This window comes from Salvia hispanica, chromosome 6 (genome assembly GCF_029641045.1).
Source record: "Salvia hispanica isolate PSC_SH4W2 chromosome 6, Shi_PSC_v1, whole genome shotgun sequence".
Lineage (NCBI taxonomy): Eukaryota > Viridiplantae > Streptophyta > Magnoliopsida > Lamiales > Lamiaceae > Salvia > Salvia hispanica.
The window spans coordinates 23,017,801-23,038,360 of record NC_142697.1 but is presented as its reverse complement, the minus strand read 5'-3'; the positions used below and the strand labels follow the sequence as shown (position 1 = coordinate 23,038,360).

Here is a 20,560-nt window from a genome sequence, read left to right as displayed (position 1 = left end):
ATAATTGGTTTAAATAACCAAGAAAGCCAGGCCTTGGACACAACCCAATAATCTTCTGTATTTTATTCATAATAATAATAATAATTTTTTGTCTCATATTTCACTAAATCATTCCACTTACTTTTTATTATAAATCATTCCACTTACTTTTAATCATTCAATATATATAAATGTATGAATCATATTTGATAAGTTTTTACACTCCCTTTCTTTTATATTTCTAAAACCTCATGCAGAGTCAAATTGAAAAATTTAGTCTCGTACAAAGAGAGCATTATTTTTGGGAAGTGAATCCGATCATAACCAAACGAGCACTGGAAACGTTAAATTCAATGGGCACTAGCAATAATGCTGAAAAATCACCTACTGTTGAAAAATGATGAACACGCACCGTCGCATAAATACGAAATTGGCATTTGGGTCCTCCACCATTCAAAAAGTTTTGAATATGTTTTCCGAATATTGTTTTTTTTTTTTTAATTAAGAATCATGTTGGAGTTAGAGCAGCCGTATACGGACGATTGGAAAAGGGTTGCATTTGATTCGACATTTATGTGATTGAGCTCTACATTCTTTTGACCATTCAAGAGACAACTATGTCATACTTTCATTTGTTAGCAACAAATTTATTTACACAATTATGCTTTGTCTTAATCTTTTGAGTTTACTACTGTGTGTTTTGAAAGAGAGAAAAAGAGATCGCATGTCGACTAGTGATATGATATACTACTATATATTCATGATAATATTACGGAAGGTTAACAAACATTTAAAATTAACAAAAAAACAAATGTAGATTCACTTCTCTCTTTCAAGATTTACACAAAGCCTGAATACAATCGATAATCCATTCAAATAAGATATCTGGACTACAAATAAGTATGTATGCACCCAAAGGTTACAACTACGTCGAAAAGATTGTCAAAAAGGAAAGAAACTTTTCCTGGAGGTAGTGATGAGGCAAAGACAGGCCGTCGTTCAACATCATCGTACTCCAGTTGCCACCATATCTTAGCATTTTCATCTGAAACTCGTGCTTCCCCGTTCCAGAATCATGAGTCTACAGACCATGGGGGAAATTGCTTATTTGACCATCCTCCAAAACATCTTTGCCGTTGGCCTTGTAGTTTATTCTTACTCTCATTACCAGGGATTTCTGAAAGTAAAACCATACTCTTATGAAATGCAGATTAGCAGATTACTCACAAAACTACTCTTGCATCTTTTCATTTATTAACCTATTGAACCATTTTCTATTTTAAGATAGAAGGGTGCTACAGGTTATGCAATACTATTACTCAATACATAATTCTGAAGAATATATATACACATCCGTATGTAACATTATAGTATGCAATATTAATTCTAATAATATGCAACCGGTAAATAATGCGAGTAGATATGGATTATCTTACCTTGCCATGCTGGCTGTTTGAAACTTTTAGCTTCTGCGTGATCGATCCATTACCACTTGCTCCAAGCGTACTGCCACTGGCTGGTTCCAAGTGCAATTGAAGAAACTGTACATTGGATTCACAAAACGATATGAGGATAGATGCGATAACCACCAAGGACAAAAATAATAAGAGCACGATTCTGCAAGCCGACACTACAAAATAACTGAGGCTGTGCGCAAAGGCTAAGCAATAAGAGCTATATCACCACAAATAACAGAAAGGGAAGATGACTGACTTAGAACCATCATATGATAAATACAAAGTAACAAAACACTAAAACAGTAATCCTCCAGCTTGTACAAGGACAAGAAAGGAGTCACTTTGAGCAGAATAATCTCTTAGGAATTCCAGCACAGGTAAACAGATGCATATAAATTCAATTGAATGCTTAAAATACCTTTGGCACAGCAGCCTGGAATACAAAATTAGAGTAGATATCAGGAGACTTGTTCACAAACTGAGCCTCAATTGTTGTGGTCTGAGGATTTCCAGGCTCTTTCGAAAAGTTGAAAGTTACTTTTAACGAGCCGCTCTCAAATGCAACAACTGATGGATAGGATGGGCCACTTGTTTCTGCAACTATAGCTAGGCATCAAAGTACTAGAAATGAAGTAATATAAAAACAAGGGAACTTGACTGATGAAAAGGACATACCAGGAACAGACGAGCTGGTTCCAAATCCATCCAACAAATCCATCATTGAAGAACTTGAAACAGCTGAAGAGGAGTGTGCTGAAGATGTAGAAAGGGATGCAAAATTGTCTAGCAGACCCTCAGACCTTTTGTTATCTTGTTCAGATGATAACATATCAAGCATGGAAGAACTACTTTGTGCTGTAGGAGCTCCAACAGATAAAAGGTCTAGCAATGCATCTGTTCCATTCTTTGGGGCCTTATTAATAGTTCCTGAAACCGAAGACATGCAGATGTTAGTGACAGAGGAAAAAGAAACCAAAAACTAATTTAGAACAATTTTATTCTCGCTGTTGAAATAAGGATAAGGGGTAAAAGTGTTTTCCCGTCCCAACTATGAGTGTTTTTACCCTTTACCATCTTCCCCTGGATAACCGTCCAAACATTATCCATAACTTGATGATTATCCAACATTCGACAGAAATTCATCTTGACATGTTTCAGTTTTTGAAATATGGAATATAAAATACAGATAATAAACAAAAGATATATAGAAGAAGAAATAGAAAATTAATGAAGGTGTATATAATGGTGCCACCACAGTGTATTTAACTTTTTATGGTTTTTGTAACTAGTGGTCATAAAAGACTAAAACTAGTAGGAACTTGATTGAAGAAAATCTATAGTTTAAATGGTAAACTATTGTGATTAAAGTTGAGATGGTAAAGTGCAGAGATTAGTATAGTTGGGATCATAAAGTGTTTTCACCTGAGAGTAACTTAACAGTAAACTCAATGCAACAAGACTGTCCAAAAAAACATGATACTTGTTTTACAACCTATGGATCTCATAATTCCTAAACCCTTGCAAGTGCTCAAGAGAAGAAAAGGCAGATCAATGCCAGTGCATGTATATCGAATAAGTCTTGGCATCATATAAAAACTTCAAAGATGACATATAGACATTCCCAAATATTCAATCTAACAAAATCAGATATAAAAATAAGAAAATCAACCTGGGGAAGCTGGAGACAGATCAACACCAAGAAGATCATGAAGAAAATCTCCACCAGAAGAGCTTGGTGCTTGAACGTCATCAGAGCTAAGATCAAGTAAATCAACAAGAGGAGCTGAAGTGGGTTTAGCAACACCATTTGACATTTTCGGTTGAGTTCCTAATGAAGTTGAAACCGCAGCTGGTACAGGACCAGCCCTCCTCCCACTATAAGTTGCCTCATCAAGCACCGGCATCCTTTCCACCAATGCAGATCTGGACCACACAGCATCATCTTAGAAGTTGACATTGAATATAGAAGCAAAGCAATGAAAGTATATATTTTCTAATCATGGTTGATAGCCTGGATCTGTACCTAATTTTCCCATGCTTCTCAATAATAGAGTTGAATTCAATGGCTCTTTGTTGCAACTCAAGCACAAGGCTTCCCTTCTGATGAAGGACAATGTCATTTATCCTCCTGCAATAGATTACAAAATGATTCCCAGCTTCATAATGGTAACTGATCATATAATTAAGATTAATAAACAGTAACAAGAAACAGGCAACCCTGGGATAATATGCAGGGAACCAATGCCAACATACTTTGCACAGGAAGGATATCGACTTGATAGCTTTAACAATGCGATCAAACACATTGCTTGAGTTGTGAGATCCGAAGAATGGAGCTTAATTGCAGTTTCTACAAGATCCACAGCTTCAGCTTCAGTTACCTGTTCCAAGTTCCATTGATAGAAAAGTCAAGGAATTTAAAAATGGCAATTTTTTTTAAGAAAATCCGAAGAAGCTTCAACTCACAGTTATGGGATCCTCAACATCAAGCATACCAACATTACCCACCAACATTTCCCCATATTCACCAATGCACCACACGGCAACTCGAACAAGTGTTTCCTGATGAAGAAATAGAAAAATAAGCATGACGCTCAGACAAGACAATTTAACCAAATTTCAGAAGGAACGTGCGCCTCTGCAGCATGCCTACCTGTTCACTTGATTTTTGAACAGCCTTGTATAGAGCTCTAACAGTATATCCATGTAGGTTAGGAGCATTAGTAAGAACGACAATAAGTGCATGCCAAACTTCATCCTTTACATAGTTTCCAGCCTGAAACACTATCACAAAAATCAATTCTCTTCATTATGACAAGAAATAAAGATAATTTAATTAGGCCCAGTTCTGTCTATAGGAATTTGATTGTAGAAAATATGAATGAGTATGAATTAACGAAAATCCAATAGCATATCTTGCTTTTGCAAAAATACATACAAGCAACAGGATGAACATGACAGCAACTTTTTTTCAAAAATTGAAAAGCACACAAAATTCTGATAACAAATCAGGAGATATATACAATACAAAGTCAAAGTAGGAGATAAATTGGATTAACGAAAATCCAATAGCATATCTTGCTTTTGCAAAAATACGTACAAGCAACAGGATGAACATGACAGCAACTTTTTTCAAAAATTGAGACGCACAAAATTATGATAACAAATCAAGAGATATATACAATACAGAGTCAAACTAGGGGGTTCGTTAAGTTTATATTTTAATGTGAATCAAAAGATTTCTCTGAAATACTTTGATGAGGACAATAGCAGCACAAGTACTTGGCATTCTCAAACCACGGACATATAAGCTTTAAGCATCTTATATTGAACATTCTCTATACCAAGAAGAAAATAACCTGCTTCTCGAGCTTAAATATATGAATATTTATTCATCAATCATCAAGAAAAACCTCTAAAGTCGAAATAATAGTACACAGAAATTCCTAAAAGTATTTAAGACAAAGGTGTACCTCTGACAGAACCTTCACCATCTGATCAATATACCACAATTTTTCAGGGGAAAACCTGGAGTAACAAAAACAGACGAGTAAGGATATGAACAAATGCAATAAACTGGAAAATATATCATATTCCACATCCAATCTAGCTATTTATATTGCTAAACACAAATTGCAATCATGCATTCTTTCACTGTTTTAAGTGACGATAAACAGAACGGTTATGGAAGTTCAGAGAATAAAATTGTGATAAAGTGAGTAAAACTGCAGATGAAAGGATAAAACAATGTTTTAACATGAAAGCATATTCCTGTAGTTGTAAGAATAGTTGCAGGAGCTAACTATTATTAGGGAAAATGGAAATAAAGAACTTTCAAATGTCCTGTTGTTAAAGCTATTATTTTCACAAACCATGATCTGGTTCCTATACAAAGTGAAACGAATCACCGATGAAAATTTCTTATAGCTCAAAAGTGTGGCTTAAAACCCATCTACAGTTGAACAAAAACAATTTACAGCCTTTCATATTTGTGAGTTTCTAGAGGGACAAACAAATATAGCCACAACACAGGACAATTATAAATTATTAGCAAGAAAAGAAAATCTTCTTTATCAACTTCAGGATAACCAACTTACTTCTCCACAATTGAGCATATTTTCGCCGTCAGATCTCCCTTGAACTCCGGGTCACTTACTTCAAGATAGTCAACAAGCTCCTTGGTCAAAGACTTTGCATTGCTTTCATTTACCAGAAGATAAACAAGCTCCAGGGCCCTTTTACGGATTGAAGCATCTGGATCCTGACAACGAATCAGCTGGCTTTATAACTATCCTATATGTTATCCTAGCACAATACGGTTTGAAGGTAGTTGGAGAAACGGGATGAAAGAAATTTAAGAAACTGAGAAACTTAAATTGATGGGTTCTAATAGGAAGCAGAAACTTGTGGATTACATGGATATAAATAAATAAAATCCATTCACTTAACAGGATTGAAAATTTGGATTGGGAATCTGGGATTCCAGGGTAGTATATAACTAATTCACATAACAGCGTTGTAAATTGGATTGGGAATCAAGGAGAATATATCACCAAAGTTATAAGATGGCACAGAACTAAATACCCCACTGGATTAATCTGATTTCACAAGTCAAGTTTCATGCATTACCATATACTCCCTCCGTCCATGAAATATTGTCCAAGTTTAACTTGGCACGGATTTTAAGAAATGTGAAGAAAAATGAGTTGAAAAGGTTAGTGGATTGAGGGTCCCACATTTATAGTATTAGTTTAATAATAGAATGTGAGTGTAAAGAGTTAGTGGAAAGTTGGGTCCATTTACCAAAAATAGAAGGGAAAAAAAACAAACAAATTGGACAACTTTTCACGGACGGACCAAAATGGTAAAACTGGACAACATTTCACGGACGGAGGGAGTATATTACTACCAAGTAAAGGAAAACCACTTGGAACGGAAGAACCAAAGTCAAGATTTAAATAATACTCCCTCCGTCCACGAAAATTTGTCCCAGTTTTCCATTTCCGTCCGTCCCCCAAAATTTGTCCCATTTCACTTTTACCATTTTTGGTAGTGGACCCCATATTCCACTAACTCATTCCTACTCACATTTTATTATAAAACTAATACTTTAAAAGTAGGACCCACAATCCACTAACTTTTTCAACTCACTTTCCATTACATTTCTTAAAACCCGTGCCCGGTCAAACAGGGACGAATTTTCGTGGACGGAGGGAGTAAAATGCTAAAATGCATGGTGAATTCCCGGAGATAAACTGTATCATGTCTGAAACAGAAGAATTCAATTGAACATATGAAAATTAAAAAGGAAAACTTTGCAGTTAAAAAATAAAATAAATTGTGGTTACATGATACCTTTACACATTCTAAAATTGTTGCACGATGCCTCTGTACTGCTTGACTATCTAATGAAATAGCTTTCATCAGCATGTTCAATGCTACGTATCTGGAGGATGACATTCATTTAATTAGGTCAATTAGGTAGAAAAAAGATCCAGAAAAATTGGAGTACCATCCAGGTACATTCAACCAACATTGAAGTGAAAAACTCCAAATAGAATAATACAGCAACCAATGCCCTTGCTTGCCACACAAGGATTCATCATTAAGAGTAGAAGATATATAAGCCTCAGAGAACAGGTCATCTTTACAACTTCCCTAATGAATTCGAGAAAATAAATATGATGCAAGCATGATTGATATCATTAGTTCATGGAGTAAAATTATGTATCAAAATAGCCCTGAAAGAGACTTTTACTAGAAGAGCAAAATTATGCATCAAAATTATTCTTTAAGATTATTGAAGTTAAGGCAAATTATCATCATTCTGCTAGTGTTATACTTAAAGATACAGTTTGCAGTGCCCATTACTGAGTATGCCAAGCGCTCACTAAAACATTTAGCAGCATGTGAGCTTCGGTTCACAATTAAGTATAGATAAGCTGAAAAAAGTATATCACGGCAAACATGATGTTATGCAAGACCAAACTGTACAGCTTCCTTGACTTTTTCGTGGTCCCATGACTTGTTCATAGAAAATTACCTAATATTGTTGTCACGGCTGGACAAAAACCTTCCCAGAATATTGACAGCAAGCACGCGTAATCCACCATTATCTTCAATATTCATGATTGTAGCAACACATTCATAGAGTATGGCATTGCCTGCATTTTTATTTGTCTCGGTCTTTGTAGCCACCTAAAACATAAGGGAAATAAAATAACATTCAGAAATAGGGTACCCGATTTTCCTTTGAAAGTGCTGAATATTGAAAGTTAAGCATCAAACATCATAATTAAGGCTTTTATGGAGGAATTAGTATAAACAGTTAATTGTGATCAATAATTTTCTCTTTGTAGCTTAGACCAATGCAGCTTACTTGCCTGGGCAAGGACATCATTCATAGTATCGCTAGCATCAGCATCTCCTTGGCCCAACACATTCAAAAGCCTGAGCAATCTAATATGAAGTAAAGGATCTGTGATCCCAGAAATATCATACTCGGGTGCATATGGACTGTTTGCAAGATCCCGTAGAAGTTTGACCACACCATCTATGCATTTCTGGCAAATGAAAGAATAAAACAAAGAGAACATTAGAATCTTTTTAAGTTGGATCTTCATATGTTGGGTCATTTTGCCTCTCCAGGAAGCTCACACGAGTGACACAAAACATACCTTTCTAAAATGTTCATGAGCCTCTGTACTGACTTTACACATATCTGTGCAAAGCTGCACACCAGTTATTAAAACTCCATGGTGCTTTTCTTTAAGTAAGGCAGCAGCAGCATTTATAAAATTCTCAGCCAGGTCCGGCACTTTCTTGATTATCCTTATTGTGCATAGTGCTGCCTGTTTATGACAAAAAAAAATAAGGTCTACATAGGGAATGAAACATGTCAGACCTCCCATGTTCTGAGTCTTCTGACAAAAATACCGAAAATAGCCAATAAGCAAGCAATATCAATACAGTTTTTACATTATATTCTGATAGGTGAAGACATCACAACAATGGTATAGCTTAACTGGATACTATTGACAGACAATATAGGTAGATCTCTAGACTCATACTGTCTTTAAAGAGAAATCAGGATGCTTACTTTCTTCCTGATGTTAGGATCTCTGAATTGAAGCAATCTTTCGACTTCTGGTGCAAGATCACGAGCCATTTCTGCAGAGCAGATATTACCCAAAGCACAAAGAGCAAGTCCAACAATATATTGGTTGGTATGATTTAGATCTCTTTACATAAGTTAAGGCAAAATAAAGAACAAGGGACAAGGAAAGAGATGGACCATATGTAGTGATTTCATTTCTCTTATTTTACTATATGTAGATATGGTTGTGTATGTTGCTTCATCCTACATAGTAAGAAGGATACTGTTTTATGGAATTCGTAACAAGCATCAAAACTTCTTGTCTTTCATCAAGGAGCAACATTAGACCAAGATAGCCTATTCTTTTCTCTGGGAATCCTGGAGAAGCAATTAATTTTAAACATTCCATTTGACCAAAATGTGTTGGGTAACCAAGCATGTGTATGAACATGAGCTTCGCCAAATTGCGATGCATATAATCTTGGTCATTTTCACTTATAGAAGCTCGAATAGAAGCACATTCTTTTCTAACAACAGCACGTTCCTCTGCAGCAGTTTTGCAAGCACGTATAGCCCGAATCATATCCCTAGCAGAAACATTGAACTTATTTCAGTACAATCTTATCTATATAATCAGCACAATGAAATGCAACTGTATGCATGGGCCCGAATTCAAGTTGGGTTTTTGAGGTATTTATGTTAATGTTCCATAATATGATTGCAATGCAAATGAATGAAAATAGATAAACATATCATAGTACATACTTGGGCGCGTTTGGTAGACTTACTATATTTCTGCTAGGTAGGATAATAACCATGATATGTATCATGACTAGTTAGGTATCTTGACATGTTTGATAGCTTAGTTAAAAGTTCACTTTATCATAAATCCATGTTTGATATATAAGATAAAAAACATGTTACTCCCTCCGTCAACAAAAAATAGTCCCATTTGTGGAAGGCACAGGTTTTAATGAGAAATTGGTAGAGTAAGAGAAAGGAGAAAAGTGGGTAAAGTATGAAAGGAACTTTTCATTTTTAGAAATAGAAATATTTTCTGTGGTCATCCCAAAATGGTAAAATGAGACTATTTTTCGTGGACGGAGGGTGTATATCTTTTGTGGACAAAAATAACCTCCATACTAACCATTTCGGTTTGGTTAATGTGAAGGGCATTCATGGAAATTTCTCCTACTATCTAGATTTAATCCATGAGGCAAGTATTGGTGGGTTAGTGTTTCATGGTGAAACATAGGCTTTTTTGGCAGGCTAAATACATCACATGGGCCCTCAAAAAACTAACTTACTTACCAAACGCATGCCAAACCCATAAAAAGCTCGTTATCTTACCGTAACATACCTACCAAACGACCCCTTAGTGTTGAGTTCTTCTGTAGGGAGATTCTTCACTACAACTAAACAACTAACTTTTACAGCAAACAAGAAGATACTTTTGCGCTTAACAGGAAACATGGAGGATTTCTATTAAGCGCAGGAGCACGATTACCTAAGAGTACTAAGGCTATATAATTAGTTTAAATAACAAAATGATGATTTAATTGTTCTACCAAGTACCAAGAATGCAGGAGTATCTTCAATTCGCAACATCTAGGTTCTATATTTATCCCTACTAGCTTTATTTGAATTATCTACAGTCTACACATCATTTTTATCAATCAATTCATCAATGAACTCCTCATTCAACCCACAATTCATCAATGAACTCCTCATATAACCCAAAAGAAAGACAGAAATCCCGCATCCAATAATTTAAACGAACATCCACAGCAATAAGTCCAATACAATGTTGAAATAAACCTATACCTACGCCCCAATGCGACATTACCGAACACTCAGCAAAAATAGAACCAAAACAAACAAAGACGAAGCAGACCTATCACAATTACGCGCATTTCCACACTTGATCCATCTAGAGTCGAGTATGAAATAAATAGACTACAAATTATGAAGATGCATAAGTTACGACTAACCTCAGGCGAGTGCCGGAGGAGAAGGGGTTCATGATTGGATCCGTTTTGAAGCTCCGAGAAAGCTCAATCAGATCCAGCTGTGTCGAATTTTACACACTCTTAACGGCCTCACCGCCGCAGTATAGTATACGAGATCACAAAGAAACAGAGCGTTGATGCAGAGATCTGGAGAAGCTGGAATTCAATAATTGGATCTGGAATGGGAAATGAAGATGCCAGAGTAGCTGCTAAATTCGAAGAAAGATTTGTGTTGATTATATTAAAAATAATACTAGTAGATGATCTTAGTTGAAAAATTTCTTTCCTTTTTTCCCCTTTCCTTTTATTTGGGGGTCTTTGGAAAGTTTACAAAGAGATTTGGGGTGATTTCGAAAATAGTACAGTAAATGTTACTGTAAGGTAACTTCGCCTTTTTCACTTGTGCACATACAGTCATCGTCTCTCTCCCCTTGCAAATCGATCATGGTGCATTCCAACTTTTCCCTCTGCTTCGTCGTTGTCTTCCTGCAATTTTGTGTGATTCTGGTCCAAGGTAAACGAATCGAGAAAATATCAAAATTGTCGGTTAAAAATCGAGCCATTTGATCATTACGAAATTTGGAAATTTAGTTAATTCTTTATATTTACAGTGGCAGGTGGAAGTGGGGAAATCATTTATGAAAACGGCTACACAGTCACCACACTCATCAATGGTGACAAGTCTAACATCAAAGTCAATCCTCAGTCCATACTGCATCAATCTCCGCCGTCCGATCTCTTCATCATTCTCGACTCCGTTGCCAGCACTTTCTACACCGCATTGCTGCCTACAACCTCAACCTCCAACGGTTAAAAACTTTAATCTTTTCATCTAGTACTCCAACCACACTGTGTTTTTTTTACTGAATTTAGGGTTAGGAACAGTGCTACATTAAATTTTCTGTGAATTGTTTAACTACACTAAAGTTAGTGGGAATAACTTGTGTCTCAAACTAACAGAACGCTGTCCCAAACTCAAATGGCTGTTCCATGACATTCTGATCTCCTATCCAGTGTTTAACTATTGAATCATTAAATTATTCTTTGTACTTCAGCGCATTTTACGTTGCTGTTAGTGCAACAGTTATCCTTTAGTGCAGGACTTTCAGTTTTTGTTTTTATGTCTCTTTAGTTATTATACTACTAATATTCTAATTAAAGTACAAACAAAAACAGTAAAATATTATTTTCACACTTAATTTAAAGAATGGGTGGAAAATGGTTGTAACTTGTATGCTAAAATTTTGTATTTGGTAAGCTAGAGTTGGGTTAGAAACTTGGAGGTGGTTTTCAAAGAAACACATTTATTGTAGAAAGTGTCCCAAATTTGATGGTTTGATTCAAGATGGTACTTCAAGAAAGTGTTCTTATATGTTTGTGTGTTATGGGTAGGTTGGAATCGGAGGACGTGGTGCCGTATTTAGGGGGTCGTAAGTTAATACATGAAGTCCATGCTTCAAATTTTTAATTTACCTTATCTTTTATTGGTGAATACTAATAATGGAAGGGTGAAGGGTGTTTACGATATAATGAACTTTTCCTGGGATCTTTGTCTTGCAGAGACTGTGATGAAGAAGCTGGCAGGAAATGAAGAGTTTGGGTATGTGGATGGTGACTTGGCTTCAGCAAAGTTCAATAAGCCAAAGAGTTTTTCCGTTGATCTCAGCGGGAATTTATATGTTGCTGACCATCGTAACCATGCCATTCGGAAGATCACCAAATCAGGTGGATACATCAAGGACATGTTTAAGCAGACAATACATTCTTTTGCCTGCTTACAAACATACATCATTGTTTCAGTGTCAAGGAGACCAATGAAATCCTGAATCAGTTTAACTGGTTAAAGTAGGCTTGCCATATGCTCTTTTTTAAAAACATTTAGTGAAGCATATTCACAAACTTTTACTGATTTAAGGGATACTTTTATGTGATGCATTTATGTTTTTTATAATGCAACTGACAGGTTTTACTGATACACCTGTTGTTCCTTCTTATTCTCATACTACAAGAATCATTTGATTCTAAATAATCTATACACTTCATATCTGGCCTCGGCTGGAGAACAATAATCGTGTTCTTTACATGTCGTGTTTGATTCCTTTCTTATATTGTATATTGCAGGTGTGACCACAATCGCTGGAGGTTATTCACAAAAGTCTGGCCATGCAGATGGACCTGCTCGTGATGCATCATTTTCTGATGATTTTGAGTTGACCTTTATCTCTGAAATGTGTGCTTTGCTGATATCTGACCATGGCAACAGATTAGTTCGTCAAATAAGTTTGAGACCAGAAGATTGTAGCAGGCAGTCTGGCTCTGGTGAGAACTACCGTATTTTTGAGGTTCTTTGTTTAGTTTCATTATTCCTCTCCAGGTTCTTTGTTTAGTTTCATTATTCCTCTCCAGATTAGTTCGTCAAATAACTTAATACTTCCCCTACTGCTAAACATATGAGGAGTTTTAAGTTCTTTCGTGACATGACTGCATATATTACACATTATCATGTCTGTCTTAAGGTGCCATTTTTCTTTGCAGTTCTGGGAACCACCTCTGCCTGGCTTCTTGGTTTGGGACTCTGCAGCGTAATCAGCCTTGCTGTTGGCCTTGTGATCCGCCCTTATGTTATTCCATATGTAAGTCTGGCCGCGTATACATACAAGTGAGTTGTGTAATACCAATAACCACCATATTCTAACTATACTTTGTAGACAGGAAGGCGTCAGACGTCATCAGCTCCCCTGGACATGGACACATTGCCAAATGAGTCTGGAGAGACAAGTACCGATGCTCTGCTCAGACTTGAGAAGCGCAGTTGTTAAATCTACAGTATATTTGCGCGGTCTTCAGATCATTTTGCTCACCCTCTCGCACTTATCCCTCATGTTTAGGCGTATGCCATTAGAGTCTCGTCCTAGTTCTGGAAAAAAAGTTTCTTTGTTGGACATGGATGAAGTATGTAATAGCAGTAGCAGTAGTAGTAATACAATCATCTCACAGCAGGTGGCAGATCAACTGAAAGATCTGCTCACTTTTGACAAAGGGCTTTTGATGGCACCCGTGAATACAGATGAAATTGCGGAGCCAGAAAGCAAGCATGAGCACCAAACGATTGATGGTATGATTAAGGCAAATCTAGCTAGTTTTGAAGGTGAAGCTCTTAAAGTCTATTCCTCTGACAGCCGGTTGGGATTGGTGAGGCGAAGATGAAGTATATGTCATCCACGCTATGTCTCTACTTGGTTGTCGTATTAAGTATTGTAAGTGTGATATAACCATACACCGCTTGTTTCTATTGCAGCAGATGCTTAAAATGCATTATGGCAGCTCTATGCTTGTTTTGGTATCTTCCCTCTCTCTCTCTCTCTCTCTCTCTCTAACATTCCAAGAATATGGATAAAACTGAGATAAATCTAAATTGTGATCTGGCTAACAGATCCCAATAAATTGTAAACTGAGAACGTGCTCGGACCCTCAAATTGTAGTGACAGTCCACTGATCTAAATTAAACTAATGAAACTTCCAACAACATGAGATATTTTTTAACTCAAAGACATTCTTGCACAAATAATTGTATTAAGATGAATGTCTGTATCTGCCTAGTTCATTGTAGCTCACCACCGTATAATATTAATGTGACTCGATATAAATATTTAGCAACATTGGATCCGCTGACAAGTGACAACCCCAACTACTTCACTCTAAAAAACAGGGCTTAAATTAACTTGATCAACTGAGAAGTTTCTTTGGCTGCATAATTCAATAAATTCAATAAATAAAATAAAGTAGTAGTAGTAGTAGTAGTAGTAGTAGTAGTAGAAGGGAGTAGTATTTAGTTACTGAAGAAAATTTAATTAAATTCCACCCATTTTCACAGGACCGGTGAAGTTCTGTTTTCAAAGAGCTACAACAGAAATAGCCATTGTAAACTTTGCACTACCCTACTTGAATAAACAGATTCCACTCTCAAAGAAGGTGTACTAATACTGTAATCTTGCATCTAGCTATATTCCAGATTCCACAACCGAAACCTTTGGCAAGTAGTCTTGATCAAATCAAAGAACAGTAGCTTTGTATGCATAACTGATCAATGGTCATGATTGTAGCCAGGTCGAGACTGAATGTTTTGACGATCATAGTAAGAAACACCATGCTTTAGGGGCTTGATCACCACAGTTTCTCTCTTTTTGTCTTGCTCTTGTACTGCTCCAAAAAGTATCTCATTAGTTGTCTCAGGGCTTCGCTCGTAGTAGGTCTGAGCAGGTGATGCGTGATACTGATGAAGATGCTGTTGTGTCTTGGTTTGCTGCTGCTTCTGAAGATCGCCATCCCATCCAGAATAGAAGGCACGGCTTTGCCTAAGCTGCTGCATTTTCTCCGAGTCTTTAGTCATGAAGGCATACGTCTTCTTAGGAGTAGGAGCTCTGGTTTCAATGGAGGGAGGCTCGTCTTCATGTGGTATAACGTAGCTCTCCTGCACTGGCCAAGCATTTGAGTACTTGAACTGCTGTTCATACGGATATTGGCTCTGATGTTGAGTGTTCGGTTTTTTCTTCTTCAACATGGGAAACACTGCTCCTAGAATATCGGCAGCAGATTCCCCCGTTTGTGCCACCAGCCTCGCCAAAGATCCCAGAAAGCTTTCTTCTTGCTTTTCCTGCTCATCTTCAGATGGAATCAATGGTGGCCTCATCATAGATTTTAATGGCTTCTGAAACTCACTTTGGGGAAAACTCTCATTCATGCCATCTTGATCCTTCAAGAGCAAATAGCAACACACTGTTACCAAATATAGATAAGAAGCAGCAAATTCAAAACAAAGATCCATAATCACATTTTTCTTCTTTCTACACATTGCCAACAATCCGCACCACAAGAACAATTATATACTACTTTCTGGAGATGAAGTATGATGCAATAAGTGGATGACGACTCACATTTTCAGAAGACACAATCAAACCAACCCTGCGTTGAAGCAACGCCAGCATGTAACCAAAGAAGCCAGCTGCTACAAGCACAGCAATTCCTGCAAAAAAAGAAAACGGAGTTATAAGAGTTAGTACTATTTGTGAACTTAACGTAACTAAGATAATCATACGCAAATTTTACCTAGGGGGAAGCCACTCCCATACTGATAAGCACAATCATCAAAATTGAGTTGAATCTCCCTAATTGCCTTGTTTCCACGATCGATAACAAGGAGGGAGCAGCTGCTTCCAAGATACACCACATCAAAATCATTTGAAAACTTTGCATCCTCACTTGGTCCATCCACATGTCCACCTCCACGAACCCGTTTGCCCCCAGCAATTGTTGTGACCCCTGAAAAAAAAATTGACCACAGCAAAATCAAGAATGAGTGATGTTCTATTAGTGATTCAAGTACATACAAAAGGACTTAATAACACATCTGAATCGCTTATAGTTGATTTCATATATGTGAAGCCAGCAGTTAGATGCAGTGAGTGCTGAGGTATATCAAATCACCTGTATCACTTATCTTCCGGATCGCCATGTTATCTGTGTCAGCAATGTAGATATTGCCTCTGTCGTCAACGGTAAGCCCCTTCGGATGATTCATTCTTGCTTCCCTCAGTTTCCCATCCACATGTCCATAGTATCCGTCTCCCGACCCTGAAACCAGCCTCGGCCTACTATCTGATTTCACCAAAATTGCATAAGTTAGTCCTCATACCAACAAGGAAAAGCAGATCCCAATGATTAAAACTGCTAACAAGAGGAGCTCCAATAGCAATCAAGGACATCATACAGTTGATGTTTATGCAATTGATCAATCACAACTCTCAGTTTGTCTGTTGTCTTCCCGAATCAAGACACATAATTCACAAAAATGGAAGCAAATAAACGGAACTCACACAATGACAAGGATGAGCCGATCTTGTAGAGATTACTGTTAGCGGAATCCAAAATGAGAAGGTCGCCATCTGGCAAGACCTCGACGGAGTAGGGCTCAATTCCGAGCTTGCTTCCGTCAAACACGGTCTCCACATTGTATCCTCCCTCGAACTTCATCATGGGACGCCCCGAAATGGCTGCAAAACAGTAGAGTTTTTCAAAACAGTGTTGGAGGAAGGGAAAAGGAATCGAATCAGAATCCAATCCTTACCAGTTTTAGTAGTAGCCTTGAGCGATAGAGTCCATTTCATCAGCATCGAGAATGCGTTCGAGAAAGCCCCATTAACAATCCCTGTACCCAAAAAATGAAAGAATTTCAGCACAGATCAATTGAGAGAGAAAACTCGCACGCACAATGCGTGCACTTACTAGCGGGTGAGGAAGGAGCAGAAACGCAGCACACGCCGCCAAAGAGGAGAGAAAGAGTGAAAAGCAGCACAACAACATTTTTCCCCATTTTCAACACCATTTTTAGCAAAATGTGATGCAACCAGTTCAGAAACGGAGTGAGAAGCTCGGCATTTGCTGGAAATCAAACCCTAGCAGAGAAAAGGGTGCGGGGTGAAAGGTTTCTTTGTGGATTTTGAGATTCTTGACGCCAAAAAGGGAGGGTGGAGGAAAAAAAAGTATGGACTTTGTGAGACTGAGGGGCGAGTGCGTGAAGAGGAGAGAGAATGGGATGCAAAGAGACAAAAGAGAGAGACGGTTGTGAGGGCCACTGTGTCATGTGTTGCTTACTAATTTTGTTTAATTTTCAATCAATTCATAACATAATTTTACACCATCTACCTTTTTTCCAATACAATTTTACATCAATTCTGCTTTCCATATAAACTTTTGAAAAATTCTTTCCAGGCAGTAAGAGCATCCGCAATGGTAAATTCTCTCCCCTGCCACATAAGCAACACTCAAAAAACCCCTTGCCACATCAGATTTAGGCCAGCCATAGGCCAGCCATAGGCCAGCCGCAATAAAAATAATTCAAAATACACTACATTTACGGAATTAAAATACGGAATTAAATTTACGACACATATACGGGAAAAATAATCCATTCCATTAAAAAAAAGTACAAATTTTTTTTAAAAAAAAATACATGATTCTTTTCAAAAAAAAAAAGGGCTTCAACACACGGGCCCCGCCGATCTCTACTCCTCGTCGCCGTCTCCGTCGTCGTCGCCGCCCCCGCTGCCGCTGCCGCCACCCGTGGTATCTGAGCCCACGTCGGAACCCGCAAGCCGTGCCCTCGCGGCGGCTAAATCGGCACGCATGCTCTCGAGCATCTCCTGAAGAAACATCTTCTCCGTGGGGTCTGTGGCGGCCCTCCACTCCTGTAAGACCTTGTACATCTGATCCCGCGTATGGTTACGCGAATGGAGAGTGTACTCGAGTGGGGCGGGTGGGAGGGCGGAGGACTGGACCTCGCGGGGCGATAGGGGGGATCCGCCCCTCGCAGCTCGCTGCGCCCGCTTCTGGCCAATCGGGCGGGGGCGACCTGTAAATGAAGGAGGAGACGGAAACTCCTCGACATCCGGGGGGAGGTCGTGGGATCCGCCGCTGCTGCCGCTGTAGTCGCCGCTATAGTTCAGTCGCTGCTTCTTCGGCCACCCAGCGTCGCACCCCGCCCGGAACTTCTCGGAGTCCTTCAGCAACAAGAAGCACTCCCAGAAGGTGAACTCCTTATACTTCCCCTCCACGGGGAACTGACCCGCGGCTATCCTCCGGGCGTCCTCCTCGGTCTGCCCACTCTTGAGCTGACGGAGGGCGTTGGCGTACAAGTTCGCAAAACGGCCCACCGCGGCCCTGGTGCGCTCCCACCCCTTCCGGACCTCCTCGTTGCTGAAGTCCTTCCCCTGCGGGCAGTGCCTCCTATAGGCAGCTCTGATCTTCGCCCACATGTTGACGACCCGCTGGTTGTTCGCAACCAGCGGGTCGTCGCACACCTCCAACCAGCCCCTGGCCACCCCGACGTACTCATCCTCCGTCCACTTCCTCCGGGTCGGGGTGTGGTCAACCGCGGGCTGCGATGACTCGCCAACCGCCTTCGCCTTCCCCCTCGTCTTCTTCTTCGGCGCGGCCCGCCTCGCCGGAACGGGAGTATCCGGATCATCGAGATCGATCCCCATGTCATGCAACGACAGAAGGTCATCGCCATCGCCAGTGAACTGCGTCTCCGCTGGGGTCGAAGTGTGAGACGACGCCGTCAAAAAATCAAGAGACGGCCGATATACCGGGTCCCCTCCCGGTGACCCCTGCCCCTGCAACCCCCCCTGCATCCCGGGATACATACCATGCTGCACCCCCCCCTGCCCCCCGCCCAGCCACATCATCCCCATCATCTGCTGCAGCATCATCTGCTGCTGCATCTGGGGCATACCCCCCCACCCGGGCGCTGACTGCCCGCCGCTCCCCTGCCCGCCGCTCCCCTGGCCGCCCGTCATCCCCCACGGCATACCCCCCGGCATCCCACCAGGCATACCCCCCCCGGCGCACCAGCCATCATCCCCATCATCTGATTCCAAGGGATGTTAAATCCCGGGCCCATCTGCCCCCATCCAGATCCCACAGGTACTGTGGGAGTCTGAGAGCCACTCGTCGCTGGGCTGGACTCGTTGTTGTGATCCATCGCTCAATAATGCTCTTGTACAGAAAGTTAGAGAGAGAGAAAACTCGTTAAAACAAGTGGTGCAAATGAAAATGAAACGAAAATCGCGTTTTTATATAGGTTTTTAAAAATTAAAAAAAAAAAACGAAAAAACCCGCTGGCCGATCGCTAGCCGATTTGGCCTCTGCAATGGCGGCCAGCGCATCGGCTAGCGCATCGGCCAGCGACGAGCGATCGGCCAGCCCACGCCGATGCGCTCGCCGATTTCGCGCTGGCCGATTGCAATGGTTCGGCTAGCCGATCGGCTAGCGCGACGAATCGGCTAGCCGGTCGCTAGCCGACCATTGCGGATGCTCTAATAAAATTGTAGGAAAGTAAATTAAATTCATCATCCTCGTATATAATATAACGTTTGAAAACTCAAAAATACGTATCTTTAAATGTTATCTACAATTTTGACAATTCAAAACAAGAATGCGCAATAAATGTTTGTAATATACATTGTCAAAATTCATTAATAGCTTTCATTTTAAGCAACAAGAAAATGTTAACAATTATGTTGTGGGACACTAAATCCCATGGCCTATTATGAGGAATTTACTTTTAATCAATTATTATATTTTTAAATAATGATATTCAATATTCACCATCAATTGTTGGGAATGGACTTATTTCAGGGCCCCAGACAAGTTTGGAAAAAGGCAAGTAGGTCCACAATAGATTGGCCCATTAACTTTATTCTCTCACACTCATCAACACGCTAGTGGGCATTTTAGCCTTTATGCATTTATGAAAAATATGGTTTGAAAAATCTAATTTGACTATTTGAAAAAAGATTTACTACTACTAGGTAGGAGTAAGTACTAGGAATACTACTATTATAATTTATAGGAGTACAAATTTAAGGGAAATGCAAATCTAATTATCTATGTACGACCAACAATTAAAAGTGATCATGAAACATTGGACGCCAATCCTTAACATTATTATAATGATCTAACCACAGAGCAAATCATAGTATGACATCATAGTATGACAAAAAATAGGAGTTATATACTTCCATTTCTACCAAAATTAATTCATATCTATTTATAAAAAAATATATCACAGTATATTATCCATATACATATGCATATTTACAACTTATTAATATACAACTCATCACTTCAACCAATTTTCTCTCTTTTTATCCCATTCTTGAATCACTTTTTTTTCCCATATACTTTATTAATTGTGCATCAAAAGATGTATAGTCTAGACATCTAATAATATAAATAACTTTTGCAAAATAGAACATAATATATTGATATTGTATAATTAAAAAACATGTTTGGTAGGGGTGATAACTCATCTAGAGATAGAAATCCATGAATGCTCCTGTAATGAAGTTTAATTAATGTTCTTTTTTATTTCTGATTTTGTGTACGTCAAGAAGTCAATCATTTTTTGTAGAAAAAGATCTAGTATGGATAGTTCTATATTGTATATTTTGGTGTTATTT

The 20,560-nt window shown here is 38.9% G+C and overlaps 3 protein-coding genes across 4 annotated transcripts; 1 reads left to right on the top strand and 2 right to left on the bottom strand.

The window, feature by feature from the left end:
* Positions 1 to 748: 748 nt before the first annotated feature.
* Positions 749 to 10,758, bottom strand: LOC125205395 (AP-1 complex subunit gamma-2-like). 2 transcript variants are annotated; one of them, XM_048104290.2, is made up of 18 exons: positions 10,524 to 10,758; positions 8,817 to 9,119; positions 8,536 to 8,677; positions 8,114 to 8,287; positions 7,820 to 7,999; positions 7,480 to 7,634; positions 6,792 to 6,882; positions 5,534 to 5,697; positions 4,910 to 4,964; positions 4,090 to 4,212; positions 3,903 to 3,998; positions 3,690 to 3,817; positions 3,460 to 3,564; positions 3,106 to 3,359; positions 2,112 to 2,363; positions 1,855 to 2,030; positions 1,416 to 1,520; positions 749 to 1,156 (listed from the first exon to the last, which is right to left on the bottom strand). In XM_048104290.2, the coding sequence occupies exons 1-18, from the start codon at positions 10,553 to 10,555 to the stop codon at positions 1,061 to 1,063; spliced, it is 2,631 nt and encodes an 876-aa protein (XP_047960247.1). In that variant the 5' UTR covers positions 10,556 to 10,758; the 3' UTR covers positions 749 to 1,060. The 2 variants fall into 2 exon arrangements, with proteins under 2 accessions (XP_047960247.1, XP_047960246.1); XM_048104289.2 differs by having other exon boundaries at positions 1,855 to 2,036; positions 10,524 to 10,757.
* Positions 10,759 to 10,848: 90 nt separating this feature from the next.
* On the top strand, positions 10,849 to 13,884 carry LOC125205396 (NHL domain-containing protein). Its single transcript, XM_048104291.2, has 6 exons — positions 10,849 to 11,055; positions 11,153 to 11,350; positions 12,102 to 12,266; positions 12,663 to 12,860; positions 13,077 to 13,174; positions 13,254 to 13,884. Exons 1-6 carry the CDS (start codon positions 10,986 to 10,988, stop codon positions 13,746 to 13,748), a joined length of 1,224 nt encoding a protein of 407 aa, XP_047960248.1. The 5' UTR covers positions 10,849 to 10,985; the 3' UTR covers positions 13,749 to 13,884.
* Positions 13,885 to 14,369: 485 nt separating this feature from the next.
* Positions 14,370 to 17,149, bottom strand: LOC125208430 (NHL domain-containing protein). The gene is made up of 7 exons (XM_048108039.2): positions 16,824 to 17,149; positions 16,666 to 16,746; positions 16,415 to 16,591; positions 16,026 to 16,196; positions 15,648 to 15,860; positions 15,476 to 15,564; positions 14,370 to 15,294 (listed from the first exon to the last, which is right to left on the bottom strand). The coding sequence occupies exons 1-7, from the start codon at positions 16,921 to 16,923 to the stop codon at positions 14,626 to 14,628; spliced, it is 1,500 nt and encodes a 499-aa protein (XP_047963996.1). The 5' UTR covers positions 16,924 to 17,149; the 3' UTR covers positions 14,370 to 14,625.
* Between the last annotated feature and the right edge of the window lie 3,411 nt (positions 17,150 to 20,560).

Bases quoted from the DNA above. Each gene is read 5' to 3' on its own strand.
- LOC125205395 (XM_048104289.2), bottom strand. From the start codon at position 10,555: ATGAACCCCTTCTCCTCCGGCACTCGCCTGAG. The intron at 7,635-7,819 runs GCAAGTAAGCTG...CTTATGTTTTAG, and splicing joins TGAATGATGTCCTTGCCCAG to GTGGCTACAAAGACCGAGAC. The intron at 1,157-1,415 runs GTAAGATAATCC...TTTTACTTTCAG, and splicing joins CAAACAGCCAGCATGGCAAG to AAATCCCTGGTAATGAGAGT.
- LOC125205396 (XM_048104291.2), top strand. From the start codon at position 10,986: ATGGTGCATTCCAACTTTTCCCTCTGCTTCGTCGTTGTCTTCCTGCAA. The intron at 12,267-12,662 runs GTGGATACATCA...TGTATATTGCAG, and splicing joins TCGGAAGATCACCAAATCAG to GTGTGACCACAATCGCTGGA. The intron at 12,861-13,076 runs GTGAGAACTACC...TTTTCTTTGCAG, and splicing joins TAGCAGGCAGTCTGGCTCTG to TTCTGGGAACCACCTCTGCC.
- LOC125208430 (XM_048108039.2), bottom strand. From the start codon at position 16,923: ATGGTGTTGAAAATGGGGAAAAATGTTGTTGTGCTGCTTTTCACTCTT. The intron at 16,197-16,414 runs GTGAGTTCCGTT...TGGTGAAATCAG, and splicing joins CGGCTCATCCTTGTCATTGT to ATAGTAGGCCGAGGCTGGTT. The intron at 15,565-15,647 runs GTAAAATTTGCG...CTTTTTTTGCAG, and splicing joins TGGGAGTGGCTTCCCCCTAG to GAATTGCTGTGCTTGTAGCA.